Source organism: Diceros bicornis, chromosome 5, assembly GCF_020826845.1.
Source record: "Diceros bicornis minor isolate mBicDic1 chromosome 5, mDicBic1.mat.cur, whole genome shotgun sequence".
In the NCBI taxonomy this organism is placed as follows: domain Eukaryota; kingdom Metazoa; phylum Chordata; class Mammalia; order Perissodactyla; family Rhinocerotidae; genus Diceros; species Diceros bicornis.
This window is the reverse complement of record NC_080744.1, coordinates 14,519,979-14,547,635: the sequence shown is the minus strand read 5'-3', so window position 1 is coordinate 14,547,635 and position 27,657 is coordinate 14,519,979. Positions and strand designations below refer to the sequence as shown.

At 35.2% G+C, this 27,657-nt stretch overlaps 1 protein-coding gene across 2 annotated transcripts in view; it reads right to left on the bottom strand.

The window, feature by feature from the left end:
• Nucleotides 1-27,657, bottom strand: part of BAZ1A (bromodomain adjacent to zinc finger domain 1A) — an 85,469-nt gene that overhangs the window by 10,000 nt on the left and 47,812 nt on the right. The window contains exons 7-20 of one of the 2 annotated variants that reach the window (XM_058540732.1): nt 27,128-27,227; nt 26,277-26,443; nt 24,223-24,318; nt 23,331-23,469; nt 21,910-22,056; nt 17,254-17,349; nt 16,907-17,131; nt 15,783-15,948; nt 15,405-15,518; nt 11,769-11,893; nt 8,359-8,955; nt 6,333-6,496; nt 5,463-5,617; nt 4,196-4,344 (exon numbers count right to left, since the gene is read on the bottom strand). In XM_058540732.1, coding sequence (XP_058396715.1) covers nt 4,196-4,344; nt 5,463-5,617; nt 6,333-6,496; nt 8,359-8,955; nt 11,769-11,893; nt 15,405-15,518; nt 15,783-15,948; nt 16,907-17,131; nt 17,254-17,349; nt 21,910-22,056; nt 23,331-23,469; nt 24,223-24,318; nt 26,277-26,443; nt 27,128-27,227 — 2,440 coding nt within the window. The remainder of the gene's footprint in view (nt 1-4,195; nt 4,345-5,462; nt 5,618-6,332; nt 6,497-8,358; nt 8,956-11,768; nt 11,894-15,404; nt 15,519-15,782; nt 15,949-16,906; nt 17,132-17,253; nt 17,350-21,909; nt 22,057-23,330; nt 23,470-24,222; nt 24,319-26,276; nt 26,444-27,127; nt 27,228-27,657) is intronic. The other variant, XM_058540733.1, reaches the window with a different exon arrangement.

Genomic DNA, 27,657 nt, shown 5'->3' with positions numbered 1-27,657 from the left:
CCCTACCCTTAAGAAATTTTTAATAGAGCTGGGAAGGTGAAGATATACACAATGAGTTGAAGTCATAAAGCAACACATCTGCCAAACACTAGTGGCTCTTGAGCTCCTGTATGACTGTTGGGTAAGTTGAGAGAGACAGGACAGGCTATCTAAGGCCCACCCAACGTTGCTGAGTGCTCACCTAAAATCTAGGACCCAAAGAGGCTACACTTTCAAGCGTCAGGGAGGAAAAGGGTACCATGAAGAAAGAAAGAGCTAGCAAGGAAATCTGCTCATCTAGACCTTGGTGTTGGGTGGAAAGGGGAAATAAATCTACCCTAAGAATATGTAACTACTAGCAAAGCCTTTAACAGGTTTAAAATCTGAAAAAACAGAGGCTGAGATTTTAAAGTGGTCCACTGTTGGTAGTGACTTCAGGTGAACGGCAGAAACAAATACAAATCTTTGCAAATTCTCTCTGAAGAAATTTCCATAGATCAAAGTCTGAGGAACGAGTTAATAGTCAAAAGCCACAAGGTACATGTGGAAACAAAACACTATAAGCATGAGCAAGCAGAATCTGACCCGTAAAGACTTAAGACATTAGAATTAGACACAGAATATAAACTATGTTGAATATGTTTTAAGGAATACACGTTTGAAAATATGAGTAAATAACCAACCAGTATGAAAAAGTCTCAGAACTTCTAAAAATAATTGAGATTAATAACTGAATGGGAGAGGGAAAAGATGGGTCAAATGGCTCTTTGGACAAAACTAAAGAGAAATGTTAGTGAAGTGGGAAATAAATGCAATAATACAGTCCATTTGATGTATTTCCACCCTCTCATTTTGTGCTTTCTATTTATCTGGTTTTTTGATATAAGGCTTCAGGAAAAGTTCTGGCCTCAGTGAGACCTCCAAGGAAGGAGGCAACAAGAATTGCCACTTAAAGATCTTGAAGAAATCTTTCTGGATAAATCAGGGGGGGCATTCTTATTGCTAATGGCAAGAAATAAGGTTGCAGAGGCCAATGCGGAAGAAAAGAACAAATTATGAAGAACCTTTGGATCCTTAAAAGTCAGTTTGAACGGTTTGTAACTCAAAGGTTGGTGAAACACTATGGGTTTTGATCAAAGAGGTGCTTTAAGAAAATTAAACCAGTGGTAGGCTCAAAGTCCAATTTTTATCCCACCTACTCCTACCCACTTTTAAACATTCTAAATATAAAATATAAATATATAAATATAAATGGATGTCCATATTTTTCTATTTTCATATAGTACTTAAACAATGATAAACAGTATATACAATTGATTCCATCTTTCTGTTAATCGTTTTCTTATCTTAAACCTTGCTTCTTCTCCAGATTATACAACTCTCAAGGGCAGAAATGTCATTTCTCTTTTATTTTCCATTATGTTAGCACAGATAAAGCAAATCCAAGGCTTTCCTTCAAAAGCTAAATATGCAAACCAGTATTCAGCAATATAGAAAGTAAAATCATAATTTTTTAAAAAGACAAAGTTCTTTAAAAAGTTAAAAATTTACCATCTCTCACACTAGATTGATCTTCCTCTCTCTTTTTCTTGTCCTTTTTTTTTCTATCTCCCTTTTGATCTTTATTAATTTCTGTGTTACCTAATTTCAAATTGATAAAGTTAGTTTGAGGATTTTTTTCATAGCTTAAGGGTTTAACCATAAGCATGACTTTATAAATGATGAAATTATCAACCTAAACAAATAATTCTGACATATCTTATCTAAAATAATTAATTGAAATATGATTATCTTCCCCAAGTTAAAAAAGCCTAGTTTTATCAATATAATTAATCACTAGAATAAAAGGGACATACTAGGGAAGGTGGAACATATGTAGAATTTTTCTTTCTTACTTGCTTCCTCAAGAAACTGAAATAATCTCTGAAGCTAAACTGGGAAAATTCCTACTATAGTTAATATGCTATGTTGAAAAATTATCCAGGGAATGGAAAATTTTAATATATATTCTATCTGAAACATTCATAAAGCAGAACCCCCTTTTCTTGCCCAGATTAAGGATGTTCTTGATTCCCTTGCTCCAAATATTTAGGCTATCTTAAAACTCCAGAAGCATTTGAATGCTGTCCCATTCAAAACAGACCCCTCAAAGGCTTAAACATAAAGAGCTACAGACCTTAGTTATTCTATTAACTTTTTATGGGGCAGCAATGGTAGATGGTAACATCCAAATTATAAATGATCAACATCTGACTCTGACCAACATTTACCACCACAGTAAGTTAAGTTGAACTTTTCTTATTTCACTTATTTTTAAGATCCCAAATTAAAATTGTTTCTTTTATATCTCTCAGGATGAAATGAATATTCTAACACTGCTGTATACAAAACAGCATAAGGAACACTATAGCTCTCAGCTCTTATATTACCTACTAGATATAAGTTGCAACATCTCCCAGTGTTAACTTTTTTCCTTTGTCTAAAAATTTAATAAGATGTGCTGATGAAAATATAGACACACCAAACAATTAATTTGACTTTTTTTCTCCTTGAACTTGATAAACAACTTTAATTGATGGCAATTTCAGAAGTGGAAAAATAGCAGAATTGTGTTTTATCCCTTACCCCTTTGGGAATCATAGGATTAATGAGTAGTAGTAATATCTTACATTTATAAGAGCTACAACATTTACAAATAACTTTTAATTGAAAAAAAATTTTTTTTTGAGGAAGATTAGCCCTGAGCTAACTAACATCTGTTGCCAATCCTTCTCTTTTTTGCTGAGGAAGATTGGCCCTGGGCTACAGCCGTGCCCATCTTCATCTACTTTATATGGGAGGCCGCCACAGTATGGCTTGATAAGTGGTGCGCAGATCTGCGCCGGGGAGCCGAACCTGCGAACCCCAGGCCACCGAAGCGGAGCAAGTGAACTTAACCACCACGCCACTGGGCCGGCCCCGTGAAATTTTAATTGAAGTAATTGTAGATTCACATGTAGTTGTATGAAATAATATAGAGAGATTCCTTGTACACATAATTTGATTTAGACACAGAAAATAGCAAGAAATATTGAATATTGAAGACTGGATAATAAGAGTGATATAGCAAATACAAACTCTAATATCTTTGTGAGCTGTGATCATATGTATCTTATTTCTTACAACTGCTACTTTCAATATGAAAAGTGAGTTATTAAGCTTATGGTGGAATTATCAATTTATAAAAAGTATGAATAGGCTTATTAGAACAATGAGATGCTGGCCATCAGCTCGTCAATTTAAAAATAGACATTTTACAAACATATTCACATTCCAAAATTGCTCTGATAGCACCATCTATTTATGAAAACTGTTCTTACTACTCAACAAGGTAATATTCAAATAATTTTTAAAGGATTTTAGTCTATTCAAGTTGCTCTCTCAATGAGACCAAAAAGATATGGTTTTAAAAAATTGTTTCTTCTAGTACCCCACTACTGAGATATAAACTATCTTGATACAATGAATTATAAATTAATTCAATATTTCAGAAAGACCACAGGGAAGTAGAAGCAGTTTTGACATGAAAATTGATTTGAAACTTGAAACTCATATTTTCCTAAAGATATATTATGTTCCTAGATTAGTCCCTAAATGCATATTCATTTAAATAAATTGCTGAAACATGATCCAGATAGTATTATTTCTATCATCCTAACCATAAATTATAGAGCATTTCCTCATCTGTGTACCCTATAACACTTGGTATTTTTGACTTAGCACTTCTTACACAGTACACAGGTTAGTGACTCACATTACTGAACCATACCCCTAATGGTGGACATTTAAGTAGCTTCTTTGGGGTTCTATTTTAAATAAGAACAGAAAAAATTTATATACAATCTTTGATTACTCAGGGTCTGGCTAGTCGCAGGTTTTGGTAATCTTTCTTTTGATGAAACTTTCACAAAAGAAGAGATTGACAGAAAACAGTTAAAAAGACATTCATTAAAATGAACATCTAGAATAAATTTTAAAAAATAGTATTTAAGTACTATTTAAAAAATAAATCTTACCTGAAAGAACTCATATTTTAAATGAATTCTTTATGAAATGAAAGTACAATCTCAAATTAATCAATTTCATTATGTCAGCCAATAAAGTTCTATTAATTAAAGGGAAATTTCAAAATCATTTAAAATATAACTAATATTTTGAACCAAAACCAGATACTTACCCAGTGGAGCTTTGAGAAAACGCCGCTCAATGCCCTGCTCTATCTGAAACAGCGCCATTGCCAGATGGTGAACCACGTTGCTCACTGACTGTGGTGTACTTGCGTTAGTTGAGACAGTACTTGGAGTTTCTGTTTTTATGCCCAAAAGTCTACAATTAAAACAATGAAAAGTTTATGATACTTAAAAACACTATTAGTTAAAACTTGAATCCACTCATTCATCCAAATGCTTACTTGCACCTGTGTAAGAAACAGTTTCCTTAATCTCAAAGAACTCTTCATAAGCTAGTAGGAAAGGGAGAAAAACACATGCATCAAAAGCTAAACTAAATATCAAGTCACTTAAGGAAGTCAGCAGGGCAAATATTTGGAGGGGGAAAGGTGGATGAGACAAGGCTTAGGGGAAAGGCTTCAGAGAGGTCACACTGTGATGGGCCTTAAAGGATAAGAATTTTAGGCAGTTTATTTCTCTTGCTTCAACTTGTACTCGGTAGGACACTTACAGCTGCCTCCTCACTCGGTCCTCAGCCTCCAGTCTTACTCCCTTTGCAATACATCTCTGTGCTGCAGCTAAAATGGTCATTTCAAAATACAAGCCCACTCACTGAGAGCCTCTGGTACACGGTCTTCCCTCCCAGTCTTCCATCCTCTCCACTTTAGGGCTCAGGTTTGCACTCACCCCCTCTAGCACTCACCTTGCTGTCCTCCAGGTTCTACCACGACAAGCAGCCCTCCTACACACCACATTCGACGGGGCATTTACTTCTGCCAGACTCCTACCCTGTTCTCTAATCGCTACTTCATGTCTCTCCACCATTTCCTCCTAGACAATAAACTCCTTAAAGATAGATACTATCCAAAATAACTCTGAAAAGTAGAAGTATCTATCTATAGATATAGGTTCTGATTAATAGTTCAAATAGTATGTAAGTCTACCATAATTTACTAAGTTTTCCAACAGAAAAAAAATGGGTAGTATAAAGTTACTTTCTGAAGTTAACAAAACCTTAAGTTCAAAGACTTTTTTTTAAACTTGAGAAATTATCATTATCCTAACAAGTTGTCTTTTGGCTGCCTTAGTACAAAGTGGAGTAACAGAGAGCCTGAGGTTTAGCAAAATCATCATTTCAGTGGTTACAAATATTAAAGTCTTCACGATAAGATTTTAAAACAAGTTTTTGAAGAAAAAGAAACATTTACTTTAAAAAAACTTATAATTAAAGGGGCAAGGGAAAATGATGGTTACTTTAGAAAAACCCTCTTGTACCTGTCTTTTACTATGACTTTCGCTTGCTCATCAATTTCCATCTCTTCTACGTCTTCATTCACAGTTTTAATTATCCCATTTTCCTTGTTCTCCTCACTTAACAGCTCATACCGTCCGCTTTCTAATGCTGATCTCCAGATGTGTCGATCTGTAACCTGTAACAAAACCCAAATTTACTAACCTTGAAAAAAGGCATATGTTTTTCCTAAGAAGTATGAGGTTCAATGTACATATGAAAAATTCATGGATATTCTAGAACAGATTGTGAATCAAAAACGGATCTAAAAATAAGGTTACTAAGTGGCCAAAATGGAATTTGTATCATTCATAGATGGAAGCTTTAATACCTTACTCTCTATATAGGGAAATCATAAACAATTCTAAGATTGGTCAGCTGATAGTAGCAAAAAAGTGACAAATGACAGCAAAGGAATGAACAGAACACACATATCAAGCATGAATTACTTACAGATTTTAAAAAGGTAACAAAGAAACCAATAAACAAACCAGACTCAGCAGAGCAGCAGGAGCTAGTCAAGGAAGAAGAAAATATCCTTACACATTTCAACATCTCAGATGAAATTACCATAAAACAGATTTTTAAAACACTGAAAATAAATATTTAAAAAAATTCATTTATGTTCATTAAATTCTGTTTAAGAAAGCAGATAGTCATATAATATATTTAAGAAAGATTTCTAACCATATAGAAACATTTTGATATGGGGGAATAAACTTAATTTTCATAAAAAATGTATCAGTCCCTGGTATTTACTCAAAACATACATACCTTGCCTATATCTAATAAATTAACAAATACGACCAAAATTCTGGTAATCAGGTAAACTAAAAGTGGGAACAGGTACAAACCTTGATTGCTCCTAATGTTCCTTGGTAGATTCTGTCTTCGATATCCAAAAGAAAATCTCTCAGCCTCAATTCAAGCTGCCTTTCTGCAGACATCTGAGATGGATCATGTGCATTGGAAGATCTTCCCCGACTATATGCAGGTTTGCTATCAGTTTGAGGTTTGTCTGAAATAGTTATCAAATATCTTTATTATGATTTCCTTATTAAAAAATACGATTATCCCATGTGACGGTTATGATTGCGAGATAATGGATATAAAAACACTTAGTAAATCCTCAAGTGCAAAAAAAAAAAAGGAGGGAGAAAATGTTTGCATGTCATATATTTGATAAGGGACTTGTATCTAGAATATATAATAAAAAGAAAAATAATCCAATAAAAAATCCAATAAATAAAAAAAGGATCTGAATAGACTTTTTTTTTTTTTAATTTTATTTATTTATTTATTTTTCCCTCAAAGCCCCAGTAGATAGTTGTATGTTGTAGTCGCACATCCTTCTAGTCGCTGTATGTGGGACGCGGCCTCAGCATAGCCGGAGAAGCAGTGCGTTGGTGCGCACCCGGGATGCGAACCCTGGGCCGCCAGCAGCGTAGCGCGCGCACTTAACCGCTAAGCCACGGGGCCGGCCCTAAATAGACTTTTAAGGAAGATATACAAATGGCCAATAAGACCATGAAAAGATGGTCAACATCATTAGTCATTCAGGAAATGCAAATCAAAACCACAATGAAGTACCACTTCACACCTCTAGGATGGCTAGAATCAAAAAGTCAGATAATAACAAGTGTTGGCAAGGATGTGGAGAAATTTTAACCCTCATACACTGTTGGCAAGAATATAAAATGGTACAGCCCCTTTGGGAAACAGTCTGGCAGTTCCTCAAATAATTAAACAGAATTACCATATGACCCAGTAATTTCACTCTTAGGTACATACCCAAGAGAAATGAAAACATATGTTGACACAAAAACTTGTATGCAAATATTTATAACACCATTATACATAATAGCCAAAAGGTAGACAACAGAAATGTCCATCAACTAACATATGGATAAATAAAATGTGGTATATACATACAATGGAACATTATTTGGCCATAAAAAGGAATGAAGTACTGATATATACTACAACTTAGACAAACCTTGAAAATATGATGCTAAGTGAAAGAAGCCAGTCATGAAAAACCTTACATTATATGATACCATTCATATAAAATGTTCAGACAGGAAATTTACAGAGACAGAAAACAGATTTGTGGTTGCTTAGGTCTATGGGGAGATGGTAGCTAAAGGGTATGGGCTTTCTTTTTGAGGTGGTGAAAATGTGCTAAAATTGACTGTGTGATGGTTGCACATATCTGAATATACTAAAAACCAGTGAATTGTACACTTTAAATGGGTGTATTGTATGGTGTATAAATTAAATCTCAATAATGCTGTTAAAAAAAGAATTGTGATCTACAGTTTTTAATCCTGAAGAGAACTAAAGTAGTCATGGTATTATGCCCCGAAATTTAAGAGTTCTCTACCTAGAGAATCTCATTTAGTAATATAAAAACTTACACCTAAAAATGCCTTACTGCTTCCTCTTATCTGTCATCAATGAACCAGCCATCAAATAGGAAATGTTGATCTGCCCTTGCAGCCAATCTCCAAGGAAGTGATCACTAATGGAACCTGTCCCTGGACCCTCAGCCAAAACCCTTAGTGAGTGACCTCACTCACTATCAGTATCTCTGAAACTGATGGCAATTGTAGCATCTTGGGTATTCAGAGTCTACTGATCAAGGAATGAGATCAGAAGAGTATGCATCTTCTCACATTGCTAGATGTGTTCTTCACAATCCAAATGGAACACAGTGGAATCGCGAGAACCTTGTTTCTATAACCTGTAAACTGAGAGCACGGTCCAAATGAAAGATAAGGTGTTTTAAATATAGCTCTAATAGTTTCAAAAATGTTTATTCCTGAACCAGAGATTATGAGGAGAGAAAAATAAGGGAAATAGTTTTCATTGAAAATTTACCTGAAAAATGAAATTTCTCTTCAGAAAAACGGGCTAGTTGTGCACATATTCTGCTTTTCTCTTGCAATAAAGTTTCTTTTAAGGCACTTTCTCTATGTCCTCTAGAATTAAGAGCTTCAATAAGCTGGTCTAGCTGTTCACAGGAACTGTAAAAGCACCACCGATTTGGCTTATGCACTGGTTTTGGCAGCTGCACAGAATCATCACATGGACCTTGGTCAATGTTGGAGGTAGATTCAGACATCAAAGCCTCTCCAGTTTTAGTGGATACCTGAGGATCTTGAGACTGTCCATTATTCTGAAATGAAGAAGGTCTAGGCAACAGCATGTCTTCAGTGAGACCAGAATAATCCTCCTCAATAAACAACCCAGGAATAGAAGGGAAAATCCAGTATCGCCTATACATGCGGTCGCGGCCCAAGGGGAAGATATTGGTACACGCTATGGCACTTTGGATTTTTTCTAAGAGCTCTTTCTCTTTTCGTTGGTGTTCCTGTTTTAAAGCTTCTTCTTCATCAGCAGTAAGATGCTCTCTTGTTACACAGTTGACCTCTTCTTGCCTTGTAAATTCTTTGAATCCATTTTGTCCCCTTTTCCCTATAGTTGAAACAACATTTGATCATCATCATCATATTTTAAATTTTCATTAGAAATATATGATACAAAGCTACCTCAAGTTACTACATGTTATGGACTGAATTGTATGTCCCCAGAATTCATAGGTTGAAATTCTAAACCCCAATATGACTGTATTTTGAAGACAGGGACTTTAAGGAGGTAATAAGGTTAAATGAGATCATAAGAGTGGGGCCCTAATCCAACAGGACTAGTGTCATTTTAAGAAGAGGAAGAGAGACCAGAGTGCTCTCTCCCCACTTGTGGGCAGAGAGGAAAGGTCATGTGAGGACACAGTGAGAAGGTGCTATTTGCAAGCTGAGAGAGGCCTCACCAGAAATCAACCCTACTGGCACCTTGATCCTGGACTTCCTGCCTCCAGAACTGTGAGAAAATAAATTTCTGTTCTTTAAGCCACTCCGTCTGAGGTATTTTGTTACAGCAGCACAAACAGACTAATACACTCTGTTAATAAGAAATTGGTACACTTAAATATAAAAGAATACACAAAAATCTGCCCTCTGCATACTGGAGAATGAGGCAGAGTCTGTTATTCTGCAACATACGTTTAGTCCTTCCTCTAAGGCAGGAGTCAGTAAACTACTTCTCTAAAGGGCTAGCTAGCAAATATTTTAGGCTTTGTGGGTCATCTGGTTTCTGTCACAGCTACTCAACTCTGACACTGTAGCATGAAAGCAGCCACAGACAATACATAAATGAACGAGCACGGCTATGTTCAATAAAACTTTATTTATGGTCGCTGAAATCTGAATTTCATTTAATTTTCACATGTCACAAATTATCCTTTTTTAAATTTTTTCAACTACTTAAAAAAGTAAAAACCAATTTTGGCTTATGGGTTATATAAAAAACAGCTGGCAGAGCAGATTTGGCCAACGGGCTTTAGTTTACTAACCACTGCTTTAAGGTAACACAACCCCTAACTTTTAGCTGGGCACCTAGCAATTCCAAAGAAGGATATTTCCCAGACCCTCTTTCCCCAGTAGGTTTGGCTACATGAGAAACTTCTGGTCAAAGAGATGGGGGCAGAAGCATTATACATAACCTCTGGGTTATGCCTCTCTTTCTTCTTTCCCTCTTCCAACTAGCTAGAATGGAGACATGGTGATAAATTATTTTGGAATGTGAAGATGGCAGCAAAACCCTAAGAATGTCAGCACCAACAAGACAGAAAGAGCCTGGATTCCTGGTGACCTGCCTGGCCTTTTATGATGTGTTGAAGAATTAAACTTCTCTCTTGTTTCAGTCACTGTCAAATTGCTTAAATGGTTGGGGAGTGTTTCTTCTTTCTATTTCTTTTGTTTGAAAGAGTTTGTATAAGGTTGGAATTATCTGCTTCTTTAAAATTTGGCAGAATTCACCTATAAAGTTGTCTAGGACTAATGTTTTCTTTATAGGAATATTTTTAATACTGATTCAGGATTTTTAATGGTTTTACCACTCACATTTTAAATTTTTTCATGAATCCATTTTTAAAATTTATATTTTTCTAGGGTTTTTCTCATTTTGCCTCCAATTCCAAATTTATTGCCATAAAATTTTATATGTTGTCCCCTTATCTTTACATTTCTACTCTATCTGTAGTGTGTTGCTTCCCTTTTTGGCCTTAATTTTGTTTAAGGTAACCCCCCCAAAAAACTCAATTTCAAGAAAGGTTTGTCTAGTTTGTGTCTTTTTGAAAGAAAAAACTTTTGGCTTTGTTGTTCTTCTCTATTGTAGTTTTATTTTCTCTTAATTTCTACTTGTCTCTATTGTTTCCTTATATTTGGTGGAATTATTCTACTTTCTACCTCTAACTTCTTAAATGAATGCCTACCTCAGTTTGCCTTTCTTCTTTCCTAACATGTATCAAAGCCATAAATTTTCTTCTAAACAGAGGGACTGTCACCAACAAGTCTTCATATGCTGTACTGATTAGTTTTAAATATTTTCTAGTTTCCATTATGGTTTCTCCTTTGATCTATTACTTAGAAGTATGTTTTAAAACTCTAATCATATGAGGTTTATTTGTTTCAGATTTCTAAATCAATTGCACTGTAATCAGAGAATATGGCCTCCATGATAAAGGAGATTTTCTGTTTACTTATAACAACCATTTAGAAAATAATGTAGAAAAAAAAAAGTTACCATCCAAATTACAGGCACAGAATAAACCTAAGGATTTCCTTCAACAGTTATCAAATGAAGATGGTTAAAGATCTTCAGAAGTAATTTGTATCAACAGCTTTCAAAAAATGTATTCCCTTTGATCCAGCAATTTGTGAAATTATTTTAAGGTGTTAAGAGGGTAGAGATTTCCATTCTCAGCAATATGACACCAATTACAAGCATTACTGATGTTTCTATCTCTAGCATCAAAGAGGCATTCAATGCATGTTGAATGAGTACGTTATAGAACAAAAACTTCTATTTGGCCTAATATAAAGTAGTAAATACAAATACTCCACAAAACTCGCTGACTGACCAGAAGTTGAAGTTATGAGAAACTGACCTATTAAGTGATATGAATATTGTTTCTCTTCTCTAAAGTATAAATGACATGTGAATAAAGACCTAATCATAAATATACTAATGTAACTTTATAACACCATTTTATAACAAAATGGTCATCACTTAAAAAACTTATCATAGCTATGAATTGGGCATTTAAAAAACAAACACACCTTGGAATCACAAATGGAAGTAATCTAATTATATTTCAGAATAGATGAATTAATAAAGTGCCTTATCAATTAAAAACAAGCAAGCATGTCCTTAAGAAATTTCTGTATTACCCCTTCTGCCTCTTTTATGTGATCCTGGGTCATCTTCATCTTCAGTGACCGTATCTTGATCTAGCTCCTTTTGCTCTATTTCTTTGCTCTCAGTGCTAGTATCAAAATCTTCCCTTTCTTCCTCCCTTAAGGATAAAACCAAAGATTACAGTCATTAATGAAAATATAATTGCAGTCATGAAATATTTATTGCCTACCCACAAAGTGCCAGGCATTATGCTTAGGAAGCAGTGGACAAGATGACACAGAGATTAGAGTCTTGCAGAGGAAAAAGATAAATAATTACATAAACCAGTGTAAAATCAAAATTTGTAATAAGTACTAAAAAAGCAGAAGTGCAAGGTTCTATGAAAGCATTTCAAGGAGAACCAAATCTTTAGTCTTAGGTATCAAGAAAGCCTTGCTTGAAGAAGAGACATTTTAACTGTGAGACTAGGGAGACCGGGGAGGGGTGAGGCGGTAGGTAAGAACAAATCTCCATGTCTCGCAGAGAGGAGAACCTGTGCAAAGGCACTGAGCTGAAGGGAAAAGGAAGGAGCTTATAATTTTGAGGAGAATGTATACGAAAAAGAAGTAATACGAGATATGAATGAGAAAAAGGCAGGGTTAGATCATGCTGGGCCTTTAGGGCATTATTCAAACAGCAACGGGACGAAAGTGGAAGAGTTTTTAGAAAAGGGAAATGATATGATTAGAAAGCACTTGGGCTGCTATGTGGAAAATGATTTCAGGGAAAAAGTAGATGAGGGGAGAGCAGTCAAGAGGCCATTGTCCAGGAAGCAGGCAGGGAGGTGATGGTGGCTCAGAGCAGCAAGGAGATAAGTAGACAAACAGTGGAGGAGACAAGCAGAAAATTTCAGATATAGGAAGTAGGTAGAATGAACACAATATGGATGTTTTATCTAATCCATTATATCGTCCAAATTAAAACTAAAATTGTATGAACCTTGAAATAAATTCCACCATTTATGTTCTACATCCAAAGCGAGGTTTGCAAACTCAAATGTATTCAGGAGCCAGAGAGATAATGTAAATGAGTGAGGCTAGATAAGTATAAAAAATATGAAGTGGTGGGATCTATAATATGCTTATTTTTCTTTTTTTAAAAAATTGAGATATCACAAGGAAAAAAAATTTGTAATTATTTGAGGTGATGGATATTAACTAGACTCGTGGTAATCATTTCCCAATATACGCATATATCAAATCACTATATTGTATACCTTAAACTAATACAATGTTATATGTCAATTATATTGCCATACAACTGGAAAAAGTTTATGAAATCTACAAAAAATTGAAATATAATTCACATACCATAAAAATCACCATTTTAAAGTGCACAATTCAGTGGTTTTTAGTATATTCATAGGTTGTGCAATCATTACCCCTATCTAATTCCAGAACATTTTCATCATCCTAAAAGAAAAATCCCATAGCCATTAGTAGTCACTTTCCATTTCCTCTTCCCCACCACCCCTGATAACACTCATTTACTTTCTGTTATGGATTTGCCTATTGTGGACCTTTTTTCTTTTTTTTTTGAGGGAAGATTGGCCCTGAGCTAACATCTGTTGCCAATCTTCCATTTTTCCTTTTTTCTCCCCAAAGCCCCAGTAGATAGTTGTATGTCATAGTTGTACATCTTTCTAGTTGCTCTATGTGGGACAGTGCCTCAGCATGGCTTGATGAGCAATGCATAGGTCTGAGCCCAGGATCCGAACTGGCGAACCCCGGGCCGCCGAAGCAGAGTGCACAAACTTAACTGCTACGCCACCGGGCCAGCCCCTATTGTGGACTTTTGATACAGATGGGAACATACAATACATGGCTTTTTGTGACTAGCTTCTTTCCTTAGCATAATGTTTTCAAAGTTTATCTACACTGTAGCATGTATCAGAATTCCATTCCTTTCTATTGCTGAATAACATTCTGCTGTATGGATATACCACAGAAGTAATATATCATTTTTTTAATACATTCATCAATTGACGGACATATGCATTGTTACCATTTTTTGGCTATTAAGAATATGCTGCTATGAACTTTCGTGTATACATTTTTAGATGAACATATGTTCTTTTTTTTTGGTGAGGAAGATTAGTCCTGAGCTAACATCTGTTGTCAATCCTCCTCTTTTTGCTGAGGAAGATTGGCCCTGAGCTAACATCTGTGCCTGTCTTCTTCTATTTTACGTGGGATGCCTGCCACGGCATGGCTTGATAAGCAGTGCATAGGTCTGCAGCCGGGATCCAAACCCACAAACTCCGGGCCACCAAAGCGCAGCGTGTGAACTTAACCACTACACCACCGGGCCGGCCCCTGAACATATGTTCTTAATTCTCTTGGGTATATACCTAGGAGTGGAATTGCTGGGTCATATGGTAACATATGGTTTAATTGTTTGAAGAACTGCCAAACTTATCCAGCTGTACTATTTTACATCCCCATCAGCAATGTATGAGAGTTCCAATTTCTCCATATTCTCACCAACACTTGTTATTGTCCCTCAACTGGATTACAGCCATCCTTGTGAGTATGAAGTAGTAACTCACTGTGGTTTTGATGTGCATTTCCCTAATGACTATTGATGTTGAGCATCTTTTCATGCATTTCTTGTATATCTTCTTTGGAAAAATGCCTTTGCCCATTTTTTAATTGAGTTGTCTTTTTATTGTTGAGTTGTATGCATTCTTTATATATTCTGGATATTAGACCATTATCAGATACGTAATTTGCAAATACTTTTTCCCATTCACTGGGTTGTCTTTTTACTTTCTTGACAGTGTTCTTTGAAGCACAAAAGTTTTTAATTTTGATGAAGTCCAATTATGTGTTTTTTCTTTGGTTGCTTGTGCTTTAGGTGTCATTTAGGTTTCTTAAGGTATCCAAATTAAATTTCTTAAAGTATTGTTGATGGCCATATAAAACACAGCTGCTGCAAGTTTGTGACCTATGATCTTAAGACTTAATATGTATTTTTACATGCGAGTATAATCAAAAGTCAATGCACTAATTTGGAAAATAGAATTTTTAGAACCTTCCTTTGCAGATTGTGTAAAAAAAAAAAGATTATTTCTGCTGAATTTGAATACGGTTTGCCATCTACAATGTGGAAAACTTCCCACTTGTCTTCAAAGCCAATCTTCATCCCAAATATTTTGAAATGCAGTAAAATACTTAGGCAGTTACTAAATTACTTAAGGTGCTACTATCCTCTCCCTTTACTTTCTACCAAGACCTCCAATCTCATCCCTATTCCTTGATAAGCTCAGAGGAGCTCTGTGAAACACAGGGTCCAACTGTGATGATGATGGTGGTAGAGGGGGGAGATATTCCTATTAATGCTAGAAATATATTACTGGTTAAAAATAGCCTATTGAAAGTTTTCTGGGAAATTAACATTTATAACAGTAATTCTATGAGAAAATGAGTTCTAGATTCCCTGGAAGTAATTTTTTAACATAACACTTGTATACTTGAGGACTATCTATATATAAATTTCATAGACTCACTAACACAATTATGATGTACCTATAGAAAACTAGTTTTCTAAAAATTTTGAAAACATTTTAGATAAGGTGCTAATTTTTATTCTTTACATAAAGCCAGATGAGCAGTGTAATCAAACCATACCCCACAGACATATCTGCAGCTGAATTTCTTTGCTCATCTTCCTTCAGTTTTTCTTGTTTCTCTTTCATTTTTTGTTCTTGCTCCTTAAGTTTTTCCTCCTTCCTTTTACGAATTCTGAAAGTTAAAATAAAATATTATAGTCTATCTGATGCAAAAATACTTTTAACTTTTAGCATCTTGCCTTTAATCATCAAATTGTGGAAAGTGCTCCAAACGTTATCACAAAACCATAATGTAGCAATCCATTCACAACCTCTTAGTACAGCCATCAAACATCAGTGTGAACCAATGTTACGTTATTGGTTACGTGAAATATGGTTTTAGATACAAAGAAATAAACAGCTTTCATTAGCAAAACTGACTAGGATTATCTCTTACCTAGCAGCTGCTTCTTCCCTCTCTTTTCGATGTTGTTCTGCTTTTAACTCTCGGAACTCCTGCTTTGCCTGTCGTAATATATCAACATAATCTTCAATGAAATCCCTAGTAGAAACTAGGGTCAGTAGTTTCCCACAGAGAGCATGAAGTATCTTCATTTTTTCTCCTGTCAAAAATAATTTCTATATTATCAATGACACAAAAGGAACTGTGTTTGAAAAATTTTAATTTGTGGCTCAATGTGAAAATGCTTAATAAAGAACAGGGAAAAGTCTCCCAAGATCAAACATGCCAGTGGCATGTCTTCAGCAAAAAGCAACTTGGACTCCAAGTTAACAGTTATATGATACACAAGGCATCTCAAATACTAATGACTACCTTGTATACTACTTAAGTTAGACATGAAAAATTTTTTAATTACAAAGAATTATTTTTCAAGTTTTAATTTTACGCTTATGTATAAAGTTCAGATCCAAACTAAATTATAATCACATGAATTTTTTAAAAAATGGCAATAAGCAAACTGTTACTCTGAAAAGACTGCACAAAAACACCACCACAAATTATAAAAACTATATGAATGTAAGGAATTAAGGTACCTACTTTTACTATATGTTCTCTTAATTGAGCATATTAAACTCTATATTTGTACATTATAATTTTTTATTTAAAAAAGGAAGTGAAAAATAGCGTCATCTTAACTTTATGTGCTGTTTCTCATACCTCAAACGCTTACTCAAGTGAATGTTAGAATTTAGCAGCTACAGCTTAAACCTCTAATATGCTAATGAATAAAAGTAAAAGCTAGCTAATTCTCACTTCTCCTCCTAAACGTAGTAGATGTAGTAGACTAACCACAAATTTTTAAAATAACAGAAAATCCAAATGGAAAAGAAAAGAAAATCATAAATAATGAAAGCTAATATGAATAACAATAGTAGTTTCAATTTAGGTCACAACTGTATTCCAACAAACTTTTTTTTAAAGATTGCTTTTTTTCTTTCTCTTTTAAAATTGATTATCATCTAAGACTTCTCATCAGCTACCTAGTTTTCTGGGCATGTATGAGGCATAAGAGGGTAGGAAGTAGGCAGGTTATACAAATTCCAACTTGCCAAGTTTACCTGGTGTCAAATCATACACTGAAGTGCTTGACAGTTTCTTCACTAGACTGGGATTGCTCAAACGAAGCTCCATACAGGCATCATCTGTAGCATCAAATCCTCCCCGTTTTTGATATCTGTACTTTGCATTTGCTGATGTTACATCAGCACCTGAAGCTAAGATGTGCAGTCTGAGGATTTCAGAAAGAGTGCAGCTATCAAGATCCAAGCTTTTCAAACTGCAGCCTATAGTTGTTAAAAATGAAATAGTCATTTAGAATTTAAAGAATAAATCCTCAGCAATGTAAAATGTACCTTTATAAAATTAAAAATAAAAAGCCAATCAAAAAAATAAAACCCACACATACCCTGGTGCAACTGCGGCCATGCAGCTGCCAAAGATGCAACTGCAGACAGTGCAGATTTTGTGGGGTCTGCATCTTCATCCAAAGCCTCTGTTAAATCTTTAAGGAAATAAATACTTTATTCTAGTGCAAATCACAGCGTGAATATTTGGGATTAATGCCCTTTTAAAATGATGAAAGAAACAGCAAACAGCTTAACATTCAGGAAGCTCAAAAGAACCAAACACTAGGTACAACAAGCATCATTCACTTTCTGCCTAGTCTCCACCTAAAACTATAAATCCTAAGAAATGCACTATACACCATATTTTCCTTACTTAACAAAGAGAAGACAAGTTCCAAGTTACCAACAAGATGCACATACGCATTCCAAAAAAATGGTAAAATGCACTTTAGAATTAAAAACAAATCTCCTTGCTCAATATAACTTTAGAAAAGTCTACTTTGAAAATCAGAATCTATTTGAACATAACTAGTCTTTCATAAGTATTATAAGATTGAATCATAACAAAGTATAGGTTGTAATCATCACAAAACCAGCACAGAAAAGAGCTAAAAGAACTTAAAGACAGCACTGCTGTCACTTAACCACTGATTTCTCCTCTTCATTTAAATTTCCTGTTTTTATTTTGAAAACTCTCCGATCCAAGAAACAATAGAAAGACTTCCCTGTACTTTCTAAGTAAATTGCTTTAGCCTTGAAAACAGTGCTTAGCTTACAAATAGGACTAAAGAGCAAATCTACTGGCACAAATGTATTTAAAGCATTAGTATACACAATTATTCCTAATTATAATACATAGATGACAAAAAAAACTAAAGTGTCAACTATGAAAAAACTTTAAGCTTACAAAATCCCTTCTGTGATATCATAGTACAGTGGACACAGCTTCAGTCTAAGAGTCAGATAACGTATCTTCTAGTCTTAGCTCCTCCAGTCCCTAGTTCCTGCTTATGTAGCCTTTAGACAAGTCACTTAATCAGCTTCATTTTTCTTAAAGGGGTGAGTCTAGATCAGCAGTTTTCAAATTCTTCAAATATTTCTTGGGAGCCAAATACAAAAGAGATAAAAGATGCCCTTGTTAAAGGGGATGGGGTATGGGAATGACAATCCTGTCCCTTCATCTTTCCAACTGTTCTGCAGTGGCACTGAGAAATCCCTGTACAACTTGTAGGGCTCCGTGGATTAGAGGTGGAAAACCACTGGGCTGAACCGGTTCTGTGGTTCCTTAACCTTCCATTAGGATTCCCTTCCCAAAATGCACAAGCTGACTAAATGAACCTTAGAGAACAGAACTGCTGTCCTTCACCAAAGGAAAAAGGCAGCTCTGGGATTATGTCTGATTACAATCATTGACAATTTCATGGCATTTAAAGTATAAACAATACCACATAGAAGCTATCTGACTAAACTTTGTATACATGCAGAAGTTATTCCTACCAAGCCACGAACCTAGCCCAAATGACAGACATTATATTCTTCTTCACCAGGGAAATACTAGACCTAAAACTTCCTCAATTTTCATTTTACATATAAAGCCAAACAAAAAAATTAATAACAGTCCTAGTTACCGAGGTATAAAAGTGTATTGGCTCTTTTCCATGGCAGCAATCACCATGTTCAACCTACTTTATCTATAGTAAGTTATAATTTTCTAGGACAAAGGCTTAGGAATTGGACAACCAACAAAATGACAGTTTGCTTTTAATTGTGTTAAACTAACATGTTAAAACGTATATTCCTGGGGGCCGGGCCGGTGGCGCAGCGGTTAAGTGCACGCACTCCGCTTCGGCGGCCCAGGGTTCATAGGTTCAGATCCCGGGTGCGTACTGACACACCGCTTGTCAAGCCATGCTGTGGCGGTGTCCCATATAAAGTAGAGGAAGGTAGGCACGATGTTAGCTCAGGGCCAATCTTCCTCAGCAAAAAGAGGAGGATCAGCATTGGATGTTAGCTCAGGGCTAATCTTCTTCACACTCACACACACACACACACACACACACACAAAAAACGTATATTCCTAAACTCAATTATCTACCAAGTGATACTCTCAAGAAACTGTAAATATCACTGTAGAATTTGCTTAGAGATGCTCACTTGTCTGTGGATATCATATCAAGAGAATATGGCTGAACTTTGTATTTTATGACTATCTGAAACAGTACATTTGTCATTATAGTAATCTAGAATTAGGTACATACAATTCCAACACTAAACAATGATATCAGCAAAAACACAAAACTATTTTATATAAGTAGGATGGTCTTGTTGCCATACTTTGAAGGGCTTTTAAGTTCATGATGAAGAGAGGAAATGATATTTTTAACATAAGATTTTAAAAATTGCTCGTCAAAATTTCCAAGAGTTGATATAAAAGCAGGGAGACCAAAGACCAAAGAAATTAGATCTTCTTGAAGACAGATAATTTTATAGGCAATGCTAGGGAAACAAATATTCAAATTTTCAACTTCTTTGCCATATTATGAGGCAATATAGCACAGCCATTATGAGGCTGTAGACCACACTGCCTGAATTTGTATCCCATCATCTTCTTATTAGCCATGTGTCTTTGGGCAAGTTAATTAAACTCCTTAAGTCTAAGTTTCTTTATATGTAAAAGGCAGAAAATAATTATATCTACCTCATAAGGGTGGTATGACGATTAAATGAAACGATGCATATATAATGTCTTACATCACTTATTAGCTATTCGATCTTCAGTAAATAACCTCACTGAACCTCAATTTCCTCATCACCAAGATAAAGTCATGCTTTTCTCTTCTGCCCAACTTCCCTCTTTCCAGAAATAGCAGAAAACACCTTACTAATAAGACCAGCTAAAGAGGAAGTAAAAGAATATACAATCCCATCTGACTATTCAATTGCTTCTAGGAAGACTGTGGAAAAGCTTTTTTGTTACTGAGATGGGAGAACATGTGAAAACACGTGAAACAGATAATAACGGTCTAGGACCCTTACTGAAACTGAAATAACCATGTAAAATGTGGCCAATAATAATAGGGAAGTGAGAGACGGGTGATATATTCCCAAGTATGGTTTTTTTCCCCTCCCTAACATTTAAATAAATATCTTCAAAAGGGGCATTGAAACCTTTATTTAACGGCCAGTACTTATTCAGAGGTAGACCTTATATTTACACATATAGACAGTCCCATTTAGAAGTAGAGCTATGAAAATTACAGGTCAAACAAATCATGAACAGGAAATATAATGGCAATACAAAAAACAACAGTCGCATATATTTCCCCTTTATGCTAGCTGATTTTCCAACACAATTTTCTTGTCACCTCACTTTTGGTCATCAGGACTTCCAAAACTACAAAATTCTTCTGCTTCAAATCCTGAATTAAATTCAGCTTTATGTCTTGTATTAAGGTCAGAACTTGGTCTACAACCCTGTGATGTTACTGGTTATTAAGACAACCTAATGGCTAAAAGAATGAATATTTGCTACATTGTCTGTCTTAGATAATCCATCTTTAGTGCTGGTACTTGTCATCTCAGAAAACCTTCAGATGTTTTATAAATGGATTTACCCTCCGTCTTCCCTTTAGGAGAGTCTCATTTAACTAAGTCATCTGAGATGACAATGGGGACTACATTATAAAATGGCCTTCATAAGGAATCTATGATGTTAGCACTCTAGAGAATGCTCAAGCTAGAGAATATATTTTGCTTGAACTCAGGCTGTAAAATCAAAAGGCAACCAACATCGGATGGATACTCATCATCATCCTGCTGCTTCAGGGACCAGGAATAAAGAAAAATGAGCTCAAATTATCTAAGGCCAACAATACTATCTGAATGGAGGAATGTCTCATCTTTTTGTACCAAGATTCTGCTATCAAGATGTCTCCCAATAGCTAATTCTTATTGTGAATTTTTATGCAATATACTGAAGTATTTTTTAATAAAGCTTCTGATCCTAAATCTCATATGTGGCAAAGTTCACAGAGAGTATTACTCAGGAAGCCAAATCAATCTCTTAATATAAATGCTTAACAATTCTTCTGATTGAGATAAATCCTAAACAAAATAGTGAACATACTCTGTTTTAAAAATAAAAAAAGAGTTTCCCCAAGAATTATTCCTACATTAATATGTACCACACACTGACTCATATTAGATATTTAAGTGCATAGAATTTAAAGGGTAAAATTCCTAGTTCAAACTAATTAATGAAACAAAAAAATTAAATTTTACTTAACTCTGATCTAAAAACTGTCAGATCTGAAATGAAATCAGCAGTAGTATTTTCAATTTAAATTATTAATAACAATAATTAAATATTTCCTTTGGTGGGGGCAAAAAATCAGTGCTATTTAGCAGAATCTCTTGGAATTACAGATAATGGTCAATGAAATCTGTAACGCTCCTAAATCATAGAAGAAATCTAAAGGAATAAAAAGCAAGATACATTGAGGAAAAAATATTTTTAAGATCATCAGAAGCAGGATACATTAAAACAAAGTCTTTATAAAACAGTGATAACATGTTGTTAGTATATAATTCAAGAATCAGGTAACTTGAACAACTATATTTTATAACTGTAAAAGCCAAGTTAATTTTAAAATAACCTTCAAAAATTAGTTTCACTACAAAGCTACTATCAATCAGCAATAATACTGAATTCTGACCTTTGGTGTCAGCATCAGTTATTTGCTCTTTGGCTACTTCCTCTTCTTCTTCAGCTATCGCCTGGAAGATGGCAGTCAGGAAGAAAAAAAGCAATTCACATAGTGGGCCTTCACTGTCATTTCCTACAAGAGCTTCCTCTAACACTTCTGTGAATAAAATGTTTAAAATAAATTTAAAGTTCTGTTCATGTACTTAAAAAACAACTCCATTGGAATAATAAACATTTTAATCAACAATAGCCTGTGTAACTATTTTCTTAAGTGCCCATTTATCAAAGTAGAGCCAAGTATTACCCAAGGCAAAATCAAAAAACAATTTAAAATGATTAAATACAATAAAATCATAAGCCAGAATCACCACATTCAAGAAAGCCAAATTAGCCTCAGTAGATCAATATAATATTTCATGTAAGTTTAAATTTGAGGTGCAAATTAAGGCACACACTAAAAATTATAATTTTATTCTAATTTGAATAACAATGCAAAGATTTGTTATTGTTGTCCCACTGTTCTTAAGAGCTATGTGGGACATTACTGTTTACCAAATAGTGCAGAGGAGGGGTAATCATCAGCGTTAGGTGTAATCCTAATATTGGGTCCAAGTCATAAAAGTGTCTTATCTAATTCATCTTACCTAAACTTCTTACCTAAACCAGCATTGTTTAGACCTTCTTGATCTGTAAGGCACAATGATTCATGCCTCACCTAGCTCATAAAGAGAAATTGAGGGAATGTGAAAGCCCTCCTGAAGAATACACTCTTATTAAAATAAGAGTGGCATTATAATTCTGTCTTTGAGAGTCTTTACTTGGATCTTAAGATAATTATTTCGCTATTTGACAGCTAAAACTCCAAAATAGGATCCTGCCTTCTTCATACTAATTTAGCTCTTATAAATGATGTATACAGAGTAAAAGTATGTAAGTACAGAGGCAAAACAGAATCACAAATTAAAGGTAGGCGATAACTTGTCTCCAAATATGGCTAACAATTCCTTCCCTCCCTGCACTTACATCCCATGCCACCTTCAAGAAGTGGAGTCTATTCCTTCACTCCCTTCAATACCAGCAGGCCTGACCACTGGAATAGGGCAGACTTTAAGAAGGCTAGCAGTTTCTATTTCTTGCCTTTTAGAGCCCTCAGCAGCCACATAAGAAGGGCAGGCTACTCTGATGGAGTGGGATGCCACGTGGAGGGGCACTGAGGCACTAGGCATGTGTGTGAAGAAGCCATCTTGAACATCTAGCCAGGTAAGCCTTCAGATGACTCCAGTCCCAGCCACTGTCTGACTGTAACCACATGAGAGACCCCAGGGGAGGACTTCACAGCTAGGTCCAGTGACTCCACGGAACTTTGAGAGATAATTTGTTTTTTTAAGTCACTAATTTTAGGATGAACTATAACACAGCAATAGCACTTGCCTAGGGTTACTCCCTCAGGAAACTCATCTTGAAGATCAAAAAGTTCCCCAAATGCATTAAGGAATTCCAAAACCATCAGAGCATCACCGAAGATTTCAGGAGGTAGTCTAGTTTTCACTGGAGTTGGTTCTGGAAGTTCCTGCAAGATTAAACAATTTATGTAACTACTTGAGTCAAGTATAGGAAATTTTAAAAGGTAGGTATGATACAGTCTTTACCTAATAAGAATTATTTCATGTAGACTAGTGGTTCTCAACCCTGGATTTTTATCACAATCACCTTTAGAACTTTTAAAATTATACATGTCCTGGCCTTATTCCAACTTTACTAAAACACAGTCTCTAGGGACCTTTTCCTCACCAAACTAAGAACATAACTTTAGGCTGAAGTGTATTTCTGGCTGCATTTCCTAGTTAAGAGGGACTTTTAACCTAGATTCTAAGGTCAAGGCATTAGCTGTGCCAATATTACCTTCAAGGTCAGAACTCCTCAGGATATGGAACAAAATTAATCCACCATCTGCTGATTTAAAAATGGTTGCTTATAAACTGAAATCAATGAGTTTGGTTTGGATACTTTGGTCATTTCTGGATGTGGGCAGAGTCTTTACCTAGTAATCAAGGTAAATGCATGCCTGGCCCCAGCAGTTATTGGATTATCAAGGATCACACAAATGACCAATTATTTCCACAGAATAAGAATCATTATTAGGGCTTGTTATAAAATACTAACAGTGCTACCTTAGAATTCTAAATACAGCATTTGTTTAATTGGCTATTTCTTCCTAGTTAAATATGAAGAGGCCACTGTTAAAAAAAGATTTCATCTGCAAAGCCATATAGGGCACATGGAAGAACATGGGTGTGTGAAACATCACACAACATGCTTATACCTTAAGATCATCACATTCCATATCTTCTCTGGGTTTATTCCACTGTTTTAAGTATTCCATATATTTTCGCTTCTCTTCACGTAATTTCTCTCTTTCCTAAAACAAAAGGTTAATAAAAATTCTTATAAGAAATTTATAAGGCAGCATCAGCATCACTGGGAAACTTGTAAGAAATACACATACTTGGGCCCTACCCTAGACAAACTGAACCATGAACTCTGGGGTTGGGATCCAGCAACCGATGTTTTAATAAGCCCTTCTGGTGATTTTGATGCACACTCAAGTGTCAGAACACTGATCAAAACAATGCCTATCTCACAGAACAGCTATAAAGATGGAAAATGTCCGACACATAGCAGCTCCTGGATAAATATTAATTCAATCTGACCCTGCCTGTAGCAGCTCTCTGCCTACTTCAAATCAATTAGATCCTGATAGAGTAGGTAACAAATTATTAGAGTACCTAAATAAAACCTCCCTTTATATCTGTAATACATTTGTTATTTTCAAGATTCATTTAAACCTGACTAACAGCCTAGGGACACAGAGCGAGCAGTAAGTAAAAGCAATATTAGAATAGTTAGTTGGTGGACTTCTCTTTCCTTTAATCCAGGCCATTTCTCTTGCATACTTGGTCTTTTGCAACTCTTACTTCTTGCTTCTGCTATATAAAAATGCAAGATAAATACTGACCCTAAAAAGTCTCTAATAGAGTGTAAGTAAAACATTTTATTATAATTATTTCCCAATAGGTATGTTTAACATGTTAATATTATTCTCTTCCTTTGAAATTTAGGAACACCGAAGGTAAACAGATAGGCACTTACCAAATTTTCAACATAAAACTAGATAGTTACAGAACTTATTACCTGTGCTTTGAGTAGTCTGACAAAATAAGTCACTCCCCTCCACCCCAATAATTCTTGTAGGATGTAATAAGACGAGTATTCTCATTCACTATTGCTAAGAATGTAAATAAGCACATCACGTTTGGCAAACAAATACCTATGTACGTGTATAGAAAATTTTTTAAATGTTCTTACCCTTCGACTTATTATCCTACTTCTACAAATTTATCCAGGGACATAATCCAAAAACAGGAAAGACTTTTATTCACAAATCTGAACAGAGTATCATTATTTATGAGCAAAAATTGTAAAGCACTTACGTATAAGTATTTTATTAAGTAGTATGCATCGCTAAAAATTCCACCTTACTTAGTTAATTTAATAACATGAAGGAATGTTTATAATAATGTTAAACAATAAAAAAGTATACAAAATTATAAATGCTGGATCTCTTTTTTTAAGGCTTAGAATAAAAACTAGAAATAATTAGTCCAAGTGTTAACAATGCTCTCTCGAAATGTTACCATTTAGATTACCAGTGCTTTTTGTGCTCTACATTTTCTGGAGGGAACATGTATTAGACATCTCCACCTCCACCACAATGGCCTATTTGAAATAATTTAAGAAACTACGGGGAATTTAAACAAGCAGAATGTGTAACATGATCTCCTAAGGCTACTTGTGACTATCCCAGAAAACCAATGATAATGACTGGCTTTGGAGGAAACCAGCTACATAATTCTCTAATGATTATCTACCACTAAAGATTATAACCCAAGCTTTGCCAAAATACCCTATTATCACAGATACTTTATTCTTCAAAGAGAATAAGAATATGGTAATAATTCTTGATAGTCACAGATCTTATTGTATTTTTCTAACTATGTATTTTATTTTTGAAATTTTATGTATACCATCTTCTCGAAATTTGGAAGTCTAGATAATGAAGAAAATCAACTTCAGAATTGCACGTTAGAAGAGGTTCTGCAGTGTAAAGTCATGTATATATATATGTTGAACCTTAAATTATTCATTACATTTTCCAAAGCAAAAGGGAGATAAACCAAGACTGTTTATCAGTGCTCTATGCACAACTACAAATGTGAATGAAAGTGGTAACAGCGTTTGAAAATTAACTATGAATTTAAATATGTAAAGCACTATTTACTACATGTAGAGAGCAGAGCTAATATATCAAATGAATACCTTTTCTCTTTCTATTTTAAGTCTCTCTTTTTCTTCTTTCTTCTTCAATCTCTCCTCTTCAACAATTTTCTTCAATTCTTCCTTCTTTTTCTCTTTATCTTCCTTTTCTTTTTTCTTTGCTTCTAGGGCATCTGCTTTTTCTCTTTTTAATTTAGCCTTTTCAAAGGCTGTGGGGAAGATCAAATTTAGAACTATACACAGATAGAAAATAACACATTTTTTATGTAACAAAAGAATCCCTGAAATACTTTAAGGTAGAGTGAGATCAGCAGACTCACAGGTTGTAAATTCCTGGAGGGAGCCAGCAGGTGATTAAAATGGGAAAGCAAGTTCGTTAGGTTTAAGAACAACTACTGCCCCGGGACAAACACACACCTGCCTCTGAAAGCCCTGCTGCCCCAGCTGTGGTCCTAAGACCAGCAGCAAGGCATCACTCAGCTGGAAATGCAGAATCTCTTCTCCCACCAGACCTATTAATTTAGAATCTTCATTTTAATAAGATTCTCAAGTGACTCATAATATAGTCAAGTGTGGGAAGCAATGTTTTACCAGGCTGCGAGAATCAAACAAAATAGCCCAAAACAGCTTGTAAACCCTAGAAACTCAACTTGTGCTTAATCTAGCATACGGTCAGCTTAACAGGGGATGTGCTATACCTTCAAGTATTGTTTAAGAGATGAGCAGAGGTCTCATTTATCATAAAAATCAATAGATACCTGAGGGGAAAAACCATTTATGCTTAAAAAAAAATAAACCAGAAATATGCCATTTTAGAAACATCCCCTACCCAGGTACAGAGAAATAGTCTTTCCTGTCCCTAAACAGTTTTTGGAGAGAATGTTAAGACTTACCCAGTGACTTCATTTCTTCTTGTCTCAAAAGTTTCTCTCTTTCTTTAGTAGCTTTGTTCCTATAACCTGCAATAGTCTGTTTATTAGCAACGCTGTCCTCCTAAAAAGCAAACCAAGAAACTAAAGTTGTAGAACCACAACTTTACGCAACACAAGATCTGCCCCGTTCTTCCAGTAAGAATAAAAACCAAAAAATTTAAGCCCTCATCAACTACACTTTCTTTCTTTCTTTCTTTCTTTATTTCCCCCAAAGCCCCAGTAGATAGTTGTATGTCATAGCTGCACATCCTTCTAGTTGCTGTATGTGGGACGTGGCCTCAGCATGGCCGGAGAAGCAGTGCATCAGTGTGCACCTGGGATCCGAACCCGGGCCACCAGCATCGGAGCGCACTCACTTAACCGCTAAGCCACGGGGCCGGCCCAACTACACTTTCTTTATACTAAAATTAAGTTTTATTCTAAAGCATAACTGAACTTTTAATAACTCTATGCATGGTAACATACAGAATATGAGTTAATTCTACAAATTA